This window comes from Populus alba, chromosome 15 (assembly GCF_005239225.2).
Source record: "Populus alba chromosome 15, ASM523922v2, whole genome shotgun sequence".
NCBI lineage: Eukaryota > Viridiplantae > Streptophyta > Magnoliopsida > Malpighiales > Salicaceae > Populus > Populus alba.
In genome coordinates, this window is record NC_133298.1 from 1,713,503 (window position 1) to 1,730,971 (window position 17,469).

Sequence of the window (17,469 nt, forward strand, 5' to 3'; positions counted from 1 at the left end):
ATTTTTTTTTTTTGCAATTTTTTTACCATCTTGCCAGTTATATGTAGGACCTGAGAGACGAGGGTACAAAAATTGCAGAGGTAATTTTGACGAGGGCTTTGACCAGAGGAGACGGTTCGATGGGGGTACTGAACTGAAACCCTTGACTGGTCTTTTTCGTTCCCAGTTTTTGGACTCTAGCCTGCTATTTTTTAGGGTGCAGATGCTGAGGGCTGTTTTGTCATTCAATAATTAAAGCCAGTTTCATTTTTGTAGCCTATAGTTTGCATAGCATATGGTTATGAAAATCGAAAACAACCGCATTGAAAAAAAAAAAAAAAATTATTTTATTTAATACCAAATAAAGATAAAACTTTTGAAATTAAAATTTATCGGTTTGTTTACAATATTTAACAATTAAACTGATTTCTTAACATGCATTGTTTTAGAACATTTAGTTAGCATTTTATTCTCTTTTGAGGAAAATATAATTTCAATTAAATTGGCTAAACCTGGAGCCTATTTGAGCAATAAAGTTGCTTATTTTTCAGATTTTAGAAAAATATGTGTAGGAGATTTTAGAGAGAGTTTTTGTCTTGCTTTAGACCCTTTTTGTTAAACAAAATCAGTAAAATGTCCAAAAAACATTTTCTAGATAGGATCTGGTTGGTTTCAAGATAAAAATATATATAATTAAAATAAAAAAACAAAAATATCAAATAAATATCAATAAAACAGTATTTATTACAGTCAGGGCCACCTCCATTCCAATTTCCAATAGTCTATAGAGGGAAGCATGGATAAAACAGTGCTTCTCATATATATATTTCTTCTTCCTAATGTTTTTTTTTTTTGGTATATTTTCGATTAGTTTTTGCTCGAGGTCAAATCCATAAAAAAAATTTATATAATTTTTTTAAAAATTTATTTTTAATAATATGATCTACCTTGTTTTCAGACTTGATTTAAGAATTGATTAAAAAAAACTCTGATCATTAAGTTAATTGTGGAACATTAAATTAATTATTTTTATTAAAATAAAATTGGTTTTTTTTCTATGTTAACTCGGTTTGAATTTGTTTAATCATGTCAATGGAATCACTAAAACTCATAATTTTATCAAATAAATATCTGATTTAATTCAATTAAAAAACCATCACATTAAATTAGACTCTTAATCTCAGATTATCAGTCCACTAATCCAGCCCATGTTTAACAACTGTTATAATCTGACCATGACCATGGCGTGCTAAGGAGTACCAATCCTTTAGAAGTACATGATTAGCCACAAGCAAAACAGCCGGCAGAGGGGCCCAAGCTTGACCGAGATCTCCTGATTTCTATGAAGCCCGAGTTCTTACAGCTTCCACGGAGCACTTCAACACAAGAAGAGTGCTTTCCATTTGTCCATTCTTAAATGACAAAAAGTTCAGCAGGTGCCTGAGTTAATGTCTTCAAGATACTTCAAAGGCTGAAAAACTGCAATTTCTCAAGCCATAGTCCCCAACTCTCAGTCTTCTGGAAAGGTTGATCGTTCAGTCACATCTGGATCCAGCTTCCCCGTTTTGAAGAAGCTTGGGTTTCCTTTCTTTTATCCACTTCCGAAGACCTATTCTTAACCCTCCGATGAGGTCACTCTCGTTGGTCCGGTGGCTCCGGTTGGATTGAAACCCGTATCGTATGGCATCATACCAACCTTTAGTTTTTGTTAGAGCTGACCCCGATTGAGCCAACAGGGGAGATTTCCCCACCAAAGGCTTCTCCAGACACCAAAAATAAACGGTCGAAGTACATTCTAGGAGCTATAAGCTCGAATTCAATTTTTATATCAATGCAGATAATACATGTAATAGTGGATAAAAAAAAAATTAAAAGAAATTTGAAACACACTCGATCCAACTTTCTTGACTTTCTTGTTAGGTTGATATTGAAGGTCCTGTCCAAGATCTGCTTTAATATACAAACCATTTTACAATACAAACCATGAAAATTAACAATAAGCTCGAGTTCATTTTTTTTTAATTTATCATTATATATAATTACAGGATCAAAACCAGTTATCATTGTACATTCGCCATCGTCCAGGTTTGCTCAGACAAGAAGACTAGTTCAATTCTTTCAAACCTTGCTTCAAAGTTTCCTTAAAAGTACAGGATGGTACCACCATAGGCTGAAAGAGGCAGTTAAAGGAAATCAGACAAGACGATGAGAATTAGATTTTATAGTTGAAATTTAGCTCTCAAACATGAGGTTGTCTCCATCAGCAGCAGATTTAGTTGTTTTTGGATGGAATACAAATTCTTCCAAAGTTTTTACACGAGCAAACTTGCTTTGCTTCAATTATTTAATATTTTAAGCCTTCTCAACTAATTCGCACGCCTAAGTAATCATTAAGCAATAAAAAGAATATAATTCGCAAGTTGCTTTAAGGCCAATCGAGAATAACAAATTTAGCATCATTTGAGATACCGACATCACCAAAATCTATAAAATTTGTCTCGAAACTCACTGACAATTATGCTAAATTTGCAACACATGGTCGAAGTAAAAACTCTTGGAAGGCTTCACTACCAGGTACCACCTTCGTCAATCACAGGACTTGCAGTTTGCTGTGTGGGAGGAGGAGGAGGAGCAGCAGCAGCACCCCACTCTGGATCCAATCCACCAGCAGCTGTGAAAATGAAAAGTATAAGCCAGGAACAGAACTAAAGAAAACGATGTTGGCATGAAAAACTTAAGATGTGTAGCAGCCAGTGCGCAGAGACTACCAAATTCAGCATCCAACACAAAAAGCTTCAACAACCTAAATCTTTGTCAAGCGGCTTAATCAACAAAGCAAACACATTTCATACCTTGGTCAGGTGTCCAGCTTGTTGTGACAGGTGCAGCAGGGATTGGCAAGGCCTCATTGGTCCATCCAGCATCAGCCACAGGGGTAGACCAGCTGTCAGCAGCACCACCCATATAGTCTGGTCCAGTAAGTGCATAGTCAACAGGAGCAACCACATCTTCCTCTTCCGGTGGTTTTACTTCCTCAGGCTCCCTGTAGAAAAATAAATCAACCTGCCAAAGAAGAAAAACAAATGGACATAAGAAAACTTGGAGCTAGGATATAAAATTGAATGCTAATTGATGTTGACAAGGTCCTAAAAAGTAAAAGATTAAAAACAAGGAGGCACTCAGGATTTCTCATTTCAGAAAAGAAAATAAACAAAGCATGAGCATGAGCATTCATTGTGTCATGCACCTAAGCAATCAAAAAAACAAATTAACCATACAGTGGTAGCAAACTAGGTAATGCAATTGCAGTAATAGCATGAGCATACAAATCAGAGAACATAATTTATGTCTTATTGCAATTTAAAAACAGAGAAAACCATATGGAACTCACCATCACATCCCACTTGTGCCCTGGACGAATAGTGCCACGCATTTGGAGAACCATCCTTGCCAAAAGCCAAAATAGGCATCCAATGCTGTGCTTCCCCTTGTTATTGGCTGGAATACCAATATCCACAAACCGCATTGGCGAGTCAGTGTCACAGAAAGCAATGGTTGGGATATTTCCCAAGGCTGCTTCCTTGATTGGCTGCAAGATAAAAAGAATACACTCATGGTTAAAGTAAGAAAATCAGAAAGCACTAAAACAAGCCATCAACTACATGAGATATAAATGATTGTTAGCCTCACCTGGTGGTCAGTCCTTGGGTCGGTAAGGATAAGAAGACGAGGCTCACTGAAGGAAGTCTGTAGCTGATTTGTAAATGTACCAGGAGTATGCCTTCCAGCAATAGGATGAGCACCAGTGTATTGAGCAAACTTCAAAACAGCTCTTTGACCATAGGGCCTGGCTGACTGAACAATAATGTCTTGTGGGTTTTCAATGGCAACAATAACCCTGGCAGCCAATAGAAGTTTCTCCCATGTCTTACCAAGGTTGATGATGTAAATACCTGTAACAAAAAAATACAGAGCAACTCATAAACTTAAACAATCACATCCTAATTTATCAAATACATTTGAAAAGCAACCAAGAACCAAATATCAACAAACGCAAATCTGCTTAAAAGCAAGTGATTTATTTAACATAAAAATAGAAACCTTCTAAGATACATTATCTTAACTGCAAGTCATTAATTAAGCTACATTATCCTAATTAACAACTAATCATAATTCAACAATAAACTTCAGATTAGAATAAATTTTTTTATTATTTCCCACGTTTTCTTGACAAAAACCAAAAAAATACTATTCTTTTAACTACTTTAGAGCAAAAGCAGAAAATATACAGCCTAAGAAACTCAGAATTCAAACATGAAAAAAACAGCCAATTTATTACTTAAGACAAAATCCCATCAAGACAAAACTAGATTAGAACCCAAAAAGCTTGTTCTTTCAGACACGAACAATACACAAACTTCAAAACACAAAATCGCAAAACTAACCATTTCACTAATAAAAAGAACAATATTTGACTCCGTGTTTTGTAGTTATAGGTAACTAACCGTCGTTGCGGCGCTTGAAAACGTAACGTTCCATTTGGAAATTACAGTTCTTGGTGCCGAGGTGGACTTCAGCAGCCAACATCATTTGAATGTCAGCTTCTTTCTGCGACAGCTCCCGAGGTGGAGCTGGGGTTCCTGCTGTTGTGTTCGTCGCCATGATTTCACCCTCTAGAGAGTTAGAGAGATTAACCCGTAAAAGCAAGGGTTTTGTGCAGCTAGGAAGCAAGAATGAAGGCGTTGGCGCTATCTGCGAGAGAGTCTTGTACTTTGCTTATAAAGGAGACGGTGCAGAAACCCTAGATGCTATTTTTGGGGTTAATTACTGAGTTGCCCTTCTAAGTATTGGGCTTCAAGTTAATTAACCCAGTGTGATAACTAAGCCTAACTGGCAGCTTACTTTACGAAGATAATGGGCTGAATCTGTTTCCATATATACTCACAATATTATTAATGTTTATTATACTATATTTTTAAAAATATTTTTTATTTCTAAAATTTATTTTAATATCAATCAATTAAAACAATTTAAAATTTTTTAAAAAATTATTTAAAAAAAATAAAAACTTTATAGAAACACGATGAATCACTTCCAAACACAACATTAAAAAGAAAAAAACTTTCTTTAATTTTCTTCAAGTCTGGTCTTGATATTGATCCTTGCTTCAGGTGAATAATCTCCTGAAATTTTCGTCCTCGTATGTTAGGAAGTAAGTGTCTTTGAACTTTGAAGGTCTTAGGATGCTGTGATTGTGTTGTGCAAATCTGGATCGAAGCAGGATATCTTAGACCATTAACATCTAACAGATATGGAGAGGCATCAACAGTGTTTCGTAGAGATGAATTTTACAAGGAACCCATCTTGATAACACGAACTTCTCAACAACAGAAATTTCTGCTGAGGTTTCTGACAAAAAGGATGGGCATCCATGCATAGAGGTGGGGTGTTCTTGCCTCCAGCAAGAGTTACAGTTAGAATGAATAAAAAAGAAAAAAAAAATGAAAAGAAAAGAAACCTCGAGCAGGCCAGTGAAGGACTAAAGCCAGAAAGTCTCTCCTCTTTTATGCATTTCTTTCCAAGGAACCAAAGAGTGCCATAAAAAGGTCAGAAGATTCGAATGAGGTGATCAAAATGACTTCACAGACCATTTTCAGTTTCAATTAATTATGCTGAAGAAATTAATCCCTGCTGGTGAGCCACTGTGACAAACTGGAATTTTTCATTTGTAATCTTCATCTTTGGCAACATCTGCATCCCAATTTCAGCAATCACTCAATTAGTCTTGAATCTTTCATCTCTAAGAGCTCAGTCTTGATGAGTTTTGATATAAACTGTGTAGCAGAGAAGTTAATGCAAAGTTGCTAATAATATTGATGCAACTTTTATAACAGTTTCGTTACTACATTTAAGGCTTATAATCTACGAATCTTGCACATATTTTGGTTCCATATATTCTATTATGACTACAGAATCGACCAAATATCTTGCAGAAATTCCTTTTGTTTCAGAACTTCTTGCCCATTGGCTATTGAGATGCAGCCACTTTTCTAAGCTCCCATTAGGCATGTACTCAAGAACCAATGCCTTAAAATCAACAGTTTTATTGGTTCCAGCTAAAATTTCTTGATATGATTTTTTTTCTCTGTGATGCTATGAATGAGTGGTAAGGATCCTTCTTGGCTGGGGCCTTGCCTATTCTTCTTTCGAGTTCTTATTATGATTACAGTAATTAAAATAAGCATTGCAAGAAGAATAGATGGCAAAATGTATCTAAAAAATTTCAACCTGGTTTTATTTAATCTTCGAGCGTTATCATTCTTTCAAGTTGGGAAACTTAGAGGCAGGCCACACAGTCCATCGTTCTTGCAAGTTCGACATGAAAAACGATTCTGTGAAGTTTTCAAATGGTCCTCCACTAGGAAGTCTTCCTTGTAATTGATTGGAAGATAAATTTAAGTTCTCGAGTTGCAGAAGTCCTTCCATAGAAGTTGGGATCACGCCGGAAAAATTGTTGTAGGATAAATTCAAGGATTCCAAGCTTTTCAACTCACCGAATACTTCTGGAATCTGACCTTGCAGTTTGTTGTGAGCTAAGGAGAGATCGAGGAAACTCTGCATGCCTCCAATGGTGCTGGGGATGTTTCCTGTTAAGCTGTTTCCTGATAGATCTAATGCAAGCAAAACATTCATCTCTCCAACCTCTAGTGGTAGAGAGCCACCAGATAGAGCTAGATGATAAGTTTAAAGCCAAAAGATCTTTAAGATCCAGAGAGTTGAGGGTATCTGTGGTGTCAACTTGTTGGAGTCCAGAAACAGGCCTATGGTCTGCACTCCATGTTCTTATAGCTGTGAATTGTTTCTGGTGCACAATTATGCTTCTTCCATGTTTAAAGAAAATAAATAGACTTGAGAATTAGAGAGGTCTGCGCTACATGTTCTTGTTGGCTTTAGGTCTAGATTAGAAATCAATGTGTTTGGTTTACTATGTTCTGATCCATGAAGACTCGGCTGACTGAAGAATATTTGCAAACTTGATTTCCACGTACCATTGCGGCAAGATCCACTTTGTTGATCAAGATATTTGTAGTTCTCGTCCTTTTTTTCTTAATAACCTTTTTCTCGTTAAAGCAGATTTGCAAATATCGAGATAAAATTCTACTTATTTAGGTGCATTTGTTTATCTTGACGGTGAAAAAACATAATAAAATATTTAATAACATACTAAATTATATTTTATATTATTGGATTTAATAAAAAATTAAGTTTAAAATGTAGTTTTTATGAAGTAAGTTTTTAATATTTTCGTAACTGAATTTTGTAAAATCCTGTTTGTTTTTGTATTTTAAAAGCGCTTTAGAAAAAAATTATATTTTTTTTAATTTTTTTTCTTTACTTAAAATTAATATTTTTTTGGTATTTTCAAATTATTTTGATGCACTAATATTAAAAATAATTTTTAAAAATAAAAAATATTATTTTAATGCATTTTCAAGTAAAAAACATTTTGAAAAGCAACTGCAACCACATAATTACCAAACATCTTATACATGTTTTTTGTTGTTCATAAACCTCAACTATAATTTTTATCAAACACGTATCTAAATCCAACTAACCACAACTAACTGCATTTTTTTTTTAAATTTATTTTTTTCAAATTACAACCACAAAAGCTATCTCAAAAAACAAATATATAAAAAATGAAGGGGTGGGATAAACACTGATCAACCAACACTTATCACATACTCACAAAACATTATGAATATATTATGTATTTTGGTTCTCAAAATTTTATTTTGAGCCATTAAAGACTAATTGCTTTTAATTTCTTAAGCAATGATGAAATTGAAAGTAAAGGGACTCAAATAAAAAGACACTAAACATGAGTGGCATGCTAATTTTTTTTAAAAATACACTTAAGTCTTCAAACTTTAAAAATAACATAAATTAGATAATTTAGGTCCTTTTAGATTTGAAAATAATAGTTTTGGTACAAAAGTTTATTTATAATATTTTTTAATCTCTAATTAAAAAGAGTTGAGAGAGAGATTATTGGATTCTAGCAATGAGAGAAAAGGTTGTAGACTTGTAGTTCAAGCTATTTATGACCATCAAAATAGATTTTTTGGGTGTTCACGGTTCCATGAGGCGAGAGAGACTTTGATGGTAGTTATTTAGAACCTCAATATTGCCTAAAAACTCGTTAATTTTTTTTGAAAAAAAATTTAGTCAAAACAAGATTGTTTTGATTTTTTTTAGGTCAGCAAGGTTAACCCTCCTGACCAATGACTTGAACTTTGTATCGAGTCAACTTTCGAGTCAGATTTTTAAACTATGATAATAATCAGTTTTATTTACGTGTTGACTCGCGTTAACTCATGTTGGCCCTCTCGAACTGTTACTTGGACCTTACCTTGGTTGACCCTCGAGTCAAGTTTTAAAACTATGATAATAACAATTTTTATTATTACATTGACTCGATTCAACCTGGGCTGACCTTTTTAATTTGTGAGCCGAGCCTTACTCACGGTTGACTCTAGAATCAAGTTTAAAAACTTTGATAATAACCTTTATTTTATTTTATGTTGACTTAGATCAACCCTCCTAAAACATAACCTAAGCCTTACCCTTAGTTGACCCTTGAGTCAGATTTTAAAATTATGATAAGAACCACTTTTATTTTTAAGTCAACCCAAGTCAACAATCAACCCCACTTATGACCCGAGTTTTGCCCTATGTCAACTCCCGAATCAAGTTTAAAACTACGATAATAATCATTTTTATGCTTACGCTGACCCATATCAACTCAACCCGTGACTTGAGCCTCGACCAGTGTCCCAAACTTCGCCCTGGATCGATTCCTAAGTTGGGTTTTAAAACCATGATAATAATTTTTTTTATTTTTACATGTCTTAGATGAACAATTTTAAAATTGAGAGTTTTTACAATGATATTTTAGAAATAAAAAAGATTATATGTGGAGACATATTTTCCATGCACCTCCTATTCTGGAAGTATAGAAATTCACTCCAAAATTATTCAAAAAACAAATTTATTTTTATGTCTTTATCTTTTTAACTAAACACATTTCTATTTTTATTGTTTCATCCTTAATAATCCAACACTACCTTTTATGACAATCAATTTATTAATAAATTATAGTGAAGTTAGTATATCATGCAATAGCGTTTCATTATAGTTTTATAACAGTATTTGAGAATATGGTTGAAACTATATTTTAAAAAAAAATTGAATTTTTTTAATTTAAAATTAATTTTTATTTTATTTTTTAAATTATTTTAATGTGTTGATATCAAAAATATTTTTTTAAAAAAAATATTTTTTAATATATTTTAAATAAAAAAAAAAAAAAACTTTAAACCTTAAATATTATCTCACTTCCAAACACACACAACAAAAGGTGTTCAAAAGAACAAAACAACTCTCAACTACACCGGACTGCTGCTGGATCAGTTGCATCTATAAGTGGTCGGTCGATCCCGAGTTATTTTGTTCAAATTGGTTCTAGGGTATAAATTCAATCAATTGAATTAAATAAAATATTAGTTTAATTAAATTTATTTAATCCAATATAATTTTAATTAACTCAATTAATTTAATTGAATTTAGTTACAGCAACATAAGAAAAAAATAATATTTAACGAAAAGTTTAATATAATAAAAACAGTGCTATATTTTCTGTTTTTATATGTTTTTGAAAAATATATTTATTTTAAAAAATTAAATTATTTTTTTAATGTTTTTTATTATCTTAATGTATTGTTATTGAAAATAAAAAAATTATTTTTAAATAAAAAAACATTTTTTTAAAAAAAACCAATCAATTAAAATGAATAATAAAAAAATCAGAAGTGAAGCAGACCATCGCTATCGTGTACCTGTGGGTCTTTCTTAGCTTTTACCAGGAGGGATCCTTCCTTTCCTTCATTTTCCTTCCTTCTGCCTTTGTATTTTTCTCTATCTTGACTTCTTCCCTTTTTTTGGTTTTCTACGCTTAATATTCATTTTCTCTCTCTCGAGATCAAATTCAAATTCATATTTCAATTTTGTTGATCTGTTTTTTGATAAATTACAGCCATCGATTGCTACTCGTCATGGCCACCACTGCAAACAAGAATATCAATGCTAAATTGGTGAGTTTTTTTTGTTTCTTTATGGATAATTGTTATCCGGGTCTGATTTAATTTTTATGAATTTTGCTTGCATTTTTTGTTAGTTGGGTATCTTCTTCTTTTTTTATGCAATTTCTGATGTGGGTTTTGTTTAGTTTTGGAAATTTTGATCTGGGTTTCTTTAATTTTCAGAAAAGTCTGATGTAATTTTTTTCTTTTTTTTTTGTTGTTGTTTTTGTGATTGCAATTGATCTTTGTGTATTTTGTTTACAGAATCTATGCAAATTATGTTGCGTTATGTTTCAATTTTGAGAACTGATTTAGCTCATCTTAATTGAATATTTTCTGTGTTTTGTCTTATTGTGGGTTTCCCGTAAACTTTAAGGATCTTGTGTGAATTTGTTAAATTTTGATCACCTTGGTACTGTTTTAGGTTAATAAGATTTACATGTACAATTTAAGTAAGCTAAGCCTTGATGTTATCTACTACCCGCGAAAGAGTGTTTTAACTTTCAACTGCTGTTTGTATTCTGGTAATTTATTGTGTCTTTAGTCTGATGAATTGAGAAGGATTATTGAATTAGGTTGCTGGTTTTATTAATTGCTTTTCTAGCATTTTTCATGTGCAAATATTATATGCTTTAGTCCTTGCTTTATGAGTCCGAGATTTGAGACTTGTAATGGGTTCATTTCTATTTGAATCCCAGGTGTGCTGTTTGTCATTTTTGTTTGTATTTTTGCTTATAGAAAATTCGTAGCATGCCTTTACTTTGTGTAGCAAAGTTTAAGGTGGCCGTGTTTCTCCATGCCTGCAGTTTGACTTTTTCTGGCCGTTTTTTGTTAGCATTTGGTTGATGGTTGATCTGTGCTTCAGGTGCTTCTCGGGGATGTTGGTGCAGGAAAGTCCAGTCTTGTACTGCGTTTTGTTAAAGGACAGTTTGTTGAGTTCCAGGTTAGTACTTAGTACTGAAGGACTTTTGAGGGCTATAACATTGGTAGCTGAAATTGTCCTGTTTGCTTTTGGAGCTTCAGCTTTGTTTTATGTCATTGTAGGAATCAACCATAGGTGCTGCCTTTTTCTCGCAAACATTGGCTGTCAATGATGCAACTGTAAAATTTGAGATTTGGGACACAGCAGGTCAGGAGAGATACCACAGCTTAGCTCCAATGTACTACAGGGGAGCTGCAGCAGCAATTATTGTGTATGATATATCTAATCAGGTAAGCAAGGTTGCTAACACAACATATGCCATTCCCTCTAGGCAACACTTACGTTTACAAAAAAGTTATAAGGTTAGGTTTATATTGTATACAGAGGTAAGGAAGCATTAGACTTTTAGGCTTTAACATTCTGTAGTGTCAACCTTCAGGTCTAATGCTTATTTATTATGTAGAAGGATATGGAAGAAGTGGGAAGTGTGTGGCAATTTGAAACTCAACTCTTTTTGTTTAGAGAAGAATTTTCATATCAAGGCTACCATATCATCATTCACTGTGAGCTAAACTAGACAGATGACATGTATTTTGGTGCATTTTCCTTGGTAGTTACCTCATGCTGACATATCTTTCTTGCCCCATTCAGTTATCTCCCAGTTACACAAAAGTCTCTCTTCAGTTTTTCCTTAAGATTATATATGGCATTAGCAGATCTCAGTTAAGGCATACAACTCAAATTTTTTTGGGTGTTGTCTGCAAGTCTATGCTATTCCTATACTGTTTTCATGGCCTGTGCTTTATGTCCTGCTTCTCTGAGTGCCAGGGTCTGCCCTGCTTTCCAACTGGCCGGAATATCTTTATCTTCCATATTTTCCACTTGTTTCTCCCTCCCCTTGCTAGGATATCTGTCCCTTTCATTTAGTTCTTCTTGCTCTATATCAAAGCTTGTTTTTAGAAAATAAAGAATCACTACAAGTTCTATTCCAAAGCTCAAAAAACTGAGCCACTGATCTTCATCTAGAAATGATTGCAATATTGCATGAAAGTGCTTTTGCTCGACCAATTTAAAAAGTTTGCAGAGTTGTCTAGTAAGATTTTTTACTGAAAAGAATGACTGCCACAACTTTATTTAAATTGATTTGCTAAATTGGCTGATTTCATTTGGTCACTAAAATTTCAACTCTTGATTCTCTTGTAGGCCTCATTTGAGCGAGCAAAAAAATGGGTTCAAGAACTTCAGGCACAAGGTAGTGTTTACATTTTTGCTTTTATAAATGTGAATTTGGCTGTTCGTAAAAGCCTTCTTCACTTGTCATTCTTGAGTCCTGTTCTTGATATACTGTTCAACTACACTTGTTTTTCTTGAACTTTCTTTTTCTAACCTTTTCCCTGGTTCCTGAATTCGTTAATCGTTATGTTCTGCTTGCTTCCACAAGGCAACCCTAATATGGTTATGGCACTTGCGGGGAACAAAGCTGATTTGCTAGATGCAAGGAAGGTTGCTGCCGAGGCAAGTAGCTCACTTACTAGTTGGCTTTATATATTTACAGTAGGTCCTTTCAATCATGACAAATATAGCAGCTTATTGTCAAGGATATAGGAAATTGAGAAATTGAAAAGAAATTAATCAGAGTAAAGTTTTATGTACTTGATTTATACGACGGGACACAAACAAAGTAAACTAGTCCTTAAAGATCCTTTCTGGTAGAGATGACTAAGGAAAAGTTAGCAACAAAGAGTTCTCTTTTTTATTGAGTTCTTTTAATAATTTATTAGATAAGTTTCACCTTTTACAAAAATAATACCTTAGCATTTATTGAATAACTTGGCAAGTTCATTTAGAGATCTGCTAGAAAATATTCGTTTTTGAGAAACTATTTTCATGCAGGAAGAAATGTTATACAATGGCACATATGCTAGTCTTTTCTTTATTTATATAGTATCTATCTATTTTCTATTAAATTTTTCCCTATAAAGACTTCTGCTGATCTGCAATCCTCAAATTATTGAGTATCAAATAGCGATCTCTATGTTTAGACTTTAGACTGTCCGTGATTTTTCTGCTGCTTTCTGTTTATGTTAAAGGAACATCTTGTAGATGCTCTATGACAATTCATTAATGCATCGCAGGAAGCTCAAGTTTTTGCTCAGGAGAATGGTCTTTTCTTTATGGAAACCTCAGCGAAAACCGCAACCAATGTCAATGACATTTTCTATGAAATAGGTAAGTTATCACTGTGGATAGAAGGTTTAAATATTTGGATGTTGACAAAATATAACATAAGGAATTAAATTGTTTGAAAAGTGAGTTCGATATTTTCCAATGTGTACATGAAATTAATTAATCTTGGATACGAATAAAGGACGGTAATATTTTGCTCAAAACTCAACAAGCATCTTATTATACTGATCAATTAATTGTTCTTATGTTCTTGCAAGTTTACCATCTCTTTTTCAAGAAATTGATGGCGATTATTTTGGTTTTCTTTCCATTCTGTGTGCAGCAAAAAGACTATCTCAAGTACAGCCAGCGCCAAACCCTTCTGGAATGGTTATCATGGATAGACCTACAGAAAGGACAGCTAGTGCAGCTTGCTGCTCATAAAAATGCCTAGTGGCAGTGATATTGCTGCGTGTCTGTATGTCTTCTTAGTAGTTATTGTGATGCTCACCGGATATCCATGTTTTGATATTCTAGTTCGTCGACCGTGTATTCCTCATAAAGAATTTGTTAAAAATTGTACATGCACGCTTCCTTTTCAACCACTGAAATGGAATTGTAGTGGCTTCTCGTGTAATGAAATGGTGTGTGGCATTATCTTTCACAATCTATTGAAATTTGAGCAGTCTCCGATATACTCTACTTCACTGATTATTTATTTTGATACGAAATCGCAGAAATTTTGTTTTCTTGTGAGATATGACTCGTGGTGTAATTAAGCTGCAAAACATTTCACCACCAAAAAAAAAAAAAAAAATCTCCAATTTGTTTTTGCAGACAAGAGGATCTTAGATTCTTTTAATTAGAATTCAAAGGAAAATTAGGAGGCAAGAAAACGTGAAGGATTTGAGAGGATTTTAAATGTCATGTTATTTTCATGTCTGAAAGAACCGTTTTAAAAATAATCTACAATCCTTGAAAATTCAAAAATATTTAAGAAAAATAAAGAGGTTTTATTTATTAAAAAAAAAAGCATTTTTTTTTTAGAGGCCTTTAGGAAATAGTGGGAACTTGAAAGTTCCTTTGATAGATCGGGATGTTCAACCGGAAGTTTTAACACCAATGGTTGGTGCCTTTATCAATGTTTTTTACAAGGTATTGAAGAGGCTACCTGAACTATATATATATAGGATTCGGGTTAGCATGCAAGCGTCGGCTACTCTTTTTATTTTTCATATATTTACCAAGATCAAGTTGGTCTAGGTTGTGTCATCATTCTTTCAAAAACAAGTACCTAAACCTGATTTAATTTTAAAAGATATAGTTGAAGTAAACAAGTTTTAAATTTATTTTTGAGTTTTATAAATTTTAAAACTGTTAAAAATTTATATAATAATTAACTTCAAGACTCTAAAATTAATTAATATACTATAAAATTAATCCAAATAATTATATTAATTAAAAAAATAAAAAAGTATCTAATCATCGTTTGCAATAGGAATTCGTATGCTAGAACTATCTTAACATGTGAGAATCCATCGACTATATATAATATTACTTAAAAGATTCCTCATTTTTTTTTTTTTTCTTCTTCTTTCATGTGCTTCATTAATTAATTTACAAATGCATGTCACATCTTGACCCCATTATACCCATTGCTTAAAGAAAAACACAGCTTCATAAAGTTTCTCCACTTCGTTTTGTTACGTTCTTTTTCGACCAATTAGCAACGAGAGAATACAACCAGCTCATGATCATTTCTTAATCAGTTCCAAGGTTCAAAGAGCCTTACAGCATGATATTAATCTAGTTCAAAAGACTTGACAAAGTACCAACTTCGTTAACAGACAAAAGGAAGTGGAAAAGTAAAGTGCTTAATAAGATTAACCAACCAACGGCATGCACCATTGACAATGTAAGAACTACCATTAACTGTCACGTAGTTAGGTCTTGTGAAGTCCTTGAGAAGATGCAGCTGAAGCACAGTCCATTGGTTGAAACCCAATTCTCTCTCTCTCTAAGTCATAGACGACCTCCACATTTTGTTGTTGGAAGCTCCCAAACACCCCAGCTGGTCCATCATCACCATCATCCATGCTTTGGAACATGAGGCATTTGACCACAGCAGCGTTACTTGGTGCACTCACGGGATAGAAGTGATTTCCTTGCGGCAAAACTAGACTCACATTGTTCAAGAAATGGAAAGTGATTGAAGGAAGGAGATCATCCGACGTGAGAGCGTTATTGTTTGGACGTGGGACCTTATAGCAAAGATCAAACCCGGTTTGCATCTCCATGCCAGTGTCTCTAGGATAATTTATTGTTGATTGAAGAATAGAGAGAACCTGAGAATAGAACGTTTCAGGTAGGTGAGTATAAGTGGTTCCCGAGTCAATCTTCAAGCCCCCATTACCCAGTGAATCAAACTCCCTCAAGCTTGAAGGCACTTCAGCTGCACTAACATTGCCAACAGTAATGGCCTCTAGACCAACGTAGTAGAAACTAGGGTACATAGGGCTATTCAACATCGGAGTGAATTGCATATCGTCTTTAGAAGTAAGGGCAATATCTCCTACAACTAATGGGCTTGAAATATTAGGGTTGTTTGCATATTTGAAGGCCAAGAAGCAATGTGAGAAGCCCTTCTGAAGAAACCCTAGCTGTGAAGCCATAGAAAGTGTACCCCTACCAAACCCTGCAATCCCGATAGGCTCCCTATATGCAGACCCTACACAACCAAAACAGAATTTTGGAATTTCTTTGGCGACACCAGGACTACTTCCATTAACCCTAAGTGTATCCCTAGTCAGTATCCCAGCGACCACCCCTCCTGCACCGTACGTGTAAGCAAATGAAGGGCATGGCCTCGAACATGTGGCTTTAACAAGGGTGCTCAATGAGCATCCAGCCACAGTGCATGGATCCAAAGGGTTATCAGAGCCATGAATATCAATGCAGAAGGGACTAGCACAAGAGGCCCTATATGACGAAGAAGAATAGGAAGGAGAGAAAGTAGCCATCGACTCATTGTTTCTATAATCATCACATTCCATGCAATCAAAAGAAAGGTTTCCACAAGGAACCCAAGTAAGGTCACTACCAGTATCCATGAGCACTTGAATGACTTGTGGCGGTGTGCCTATATTTAGAGATATCAAGTATCCATCTCTAACCTCCCTTGAAGGCTTCTTCGCGCCCAAAACATCTATTGAGACAATCTTTCTTGAGGAAGTGGAAGCTTTTGGATAAGTTGGAAAAGAAGCCCTAGAAGCTAGGGTAAGACCAAGAATGAGTGAATTAGGGTTTCTTGGACTTGCTAGGGACTGGATTGAATAGTATACTAGACTATTGACTAGGAGAAAGAAAAGAAATGTGGTGATTTTGTTGAGTGCTATGGCCATTGTTACCTCCTTGGTTGTATTTTGAGATGGAGGTATAGGTTTATGAGGGGGGTATCTATTTATAATCTGGAGAGCAAAATCAAGGCTCTTGAGGGCTAGCCTAAATTAAACCACCAGATGTACTTCCATGGCCAAGAAGACTAGGGTTTTCAGTGGAGGTGTGTGTGTGTGCCGCATGAGAGAGATGAAGGAACTATATTAAATAAAATAAATTACTTTTTTTAATTAAGAAAAAACTAAAATTAATTGTAAGATGTATAGTACTTACAATTCATTTTATAGTACTTGATGAATTGGCATGCATTTTCAGTATTTCCCCCCCTCTTTTGGGAGGAAGCTCCTTAATTTGAATGATTAAACTTATCAAATCTAAGTTAATTTTAAAACAACTGTTAAATTAATTAATTAAGAGATACATATGACAGGTGTGGAAGCAGAGAACTCATGTCGAGTAATTTTAATGATTTATAAGTGTGAAAACTATTTTTTTAGAATCTTATATAATAATTTAAGTTTTTTTTATTATTATTGAGATGATTCTCTAACACTAAATAATTATCTTATTATTTTTAACAAATTTTTTATTTATAATTAATATTAATAAAAATACCCCATACCCTGTTTTAACTTTTAAATTAGAGTTTCATATTTCTTATATTTTATATTGATCGACGAGGAATTCCATGGAAAATATTTGGGTGGAATTCCAGCTTGCTCCATGACCTTGTGTCTTCATCCAATCAATGGTGGCCATCGATATTATCTATATTGTCTTCTTATGAATATTAATTTGGTGATTATAATTAATTAAAAACATCTATAAAATTAATGATTGCGCAGCATCAATGTACTTAGGTTA

At 33.9% G+C, this 17,469-nt stretch overlaps 3 protein-coding genes across 3 annotated transcripts; 1 reads left to right on the forward strand and 2 right to left on the reverse strand.

Annotated features, from left to right (window-relative positions):
• Positions 1–2,369: 2,369 nt before the first annotated feature.
• LOC118028245 (small ribosomal subunit protein uS2) lies at positions 2,370–4,751 on the reverse strand. The gene is made up of 5 exons (XM_035031784.2): positions 4,485–4,751; positions 3,670–3,932; positions 3,371–3,568; positions 2,832–3,042; positions 2,370–2,650 (listed from the first exon to the last, which is right to left on the reverse strand). The coding sequence occupies exons 1-5, from the start codon at positions 4,639–4,641 to the stop codon at positions 2,547–2,549; spliced, it is 933 nt and encodes a 310-aa protein (XP_034887675.1). The 5' UTR covers positions 4,642–4,751; the 3' UTR covers positions 2,370–2,546.
• A 5,115-nt stretch (positions 4,752–9,866) lies between these two features.
• On the forward strand, positions 9,867–13,878 carry LOC118028362 (ras-related protein RABF2a). Its single transcript, XM_073404734.1, has 8 exons — positions 9,867–9,947; positions 10,076–10,133; positions 10,987–11,064; positions 11,166–11,333; positions 12,247–12,295; positions 12,485–12,562; positions 13,183–13,272; positions 13,553–13,878. The coding sequence occupies exons 2-8, from the start codon at positions 10,095–10,097 to the stop codon at positions 13,651–13,653; spliced, it is 603 nt and encodes a 200-aa protein (XP_073260835.1). The 5' UTR covers positions 9,867–9,947; positions 10,076–10,094; the 3' UTR covers positions 13,654–13,878.
• Positions 13,879–15,152: 1,274 nt separating this feature from the next.
• On the reverse strand, positions 15,153–16,610 carry LOC118028333 (probable aspartyl protease At4g16563). Its single transcript, XM_035031887.1, has one exon. It carries the CDS (start codon positions 16,608–16,610, stop codon positions 15,153–15,155), a length of 1,458 nt encoding a protein of 485 aa, XP_034887778.1.
• Between the last annotated feature and the right edge of the window lie 859 nt (positions 16,611–17,469).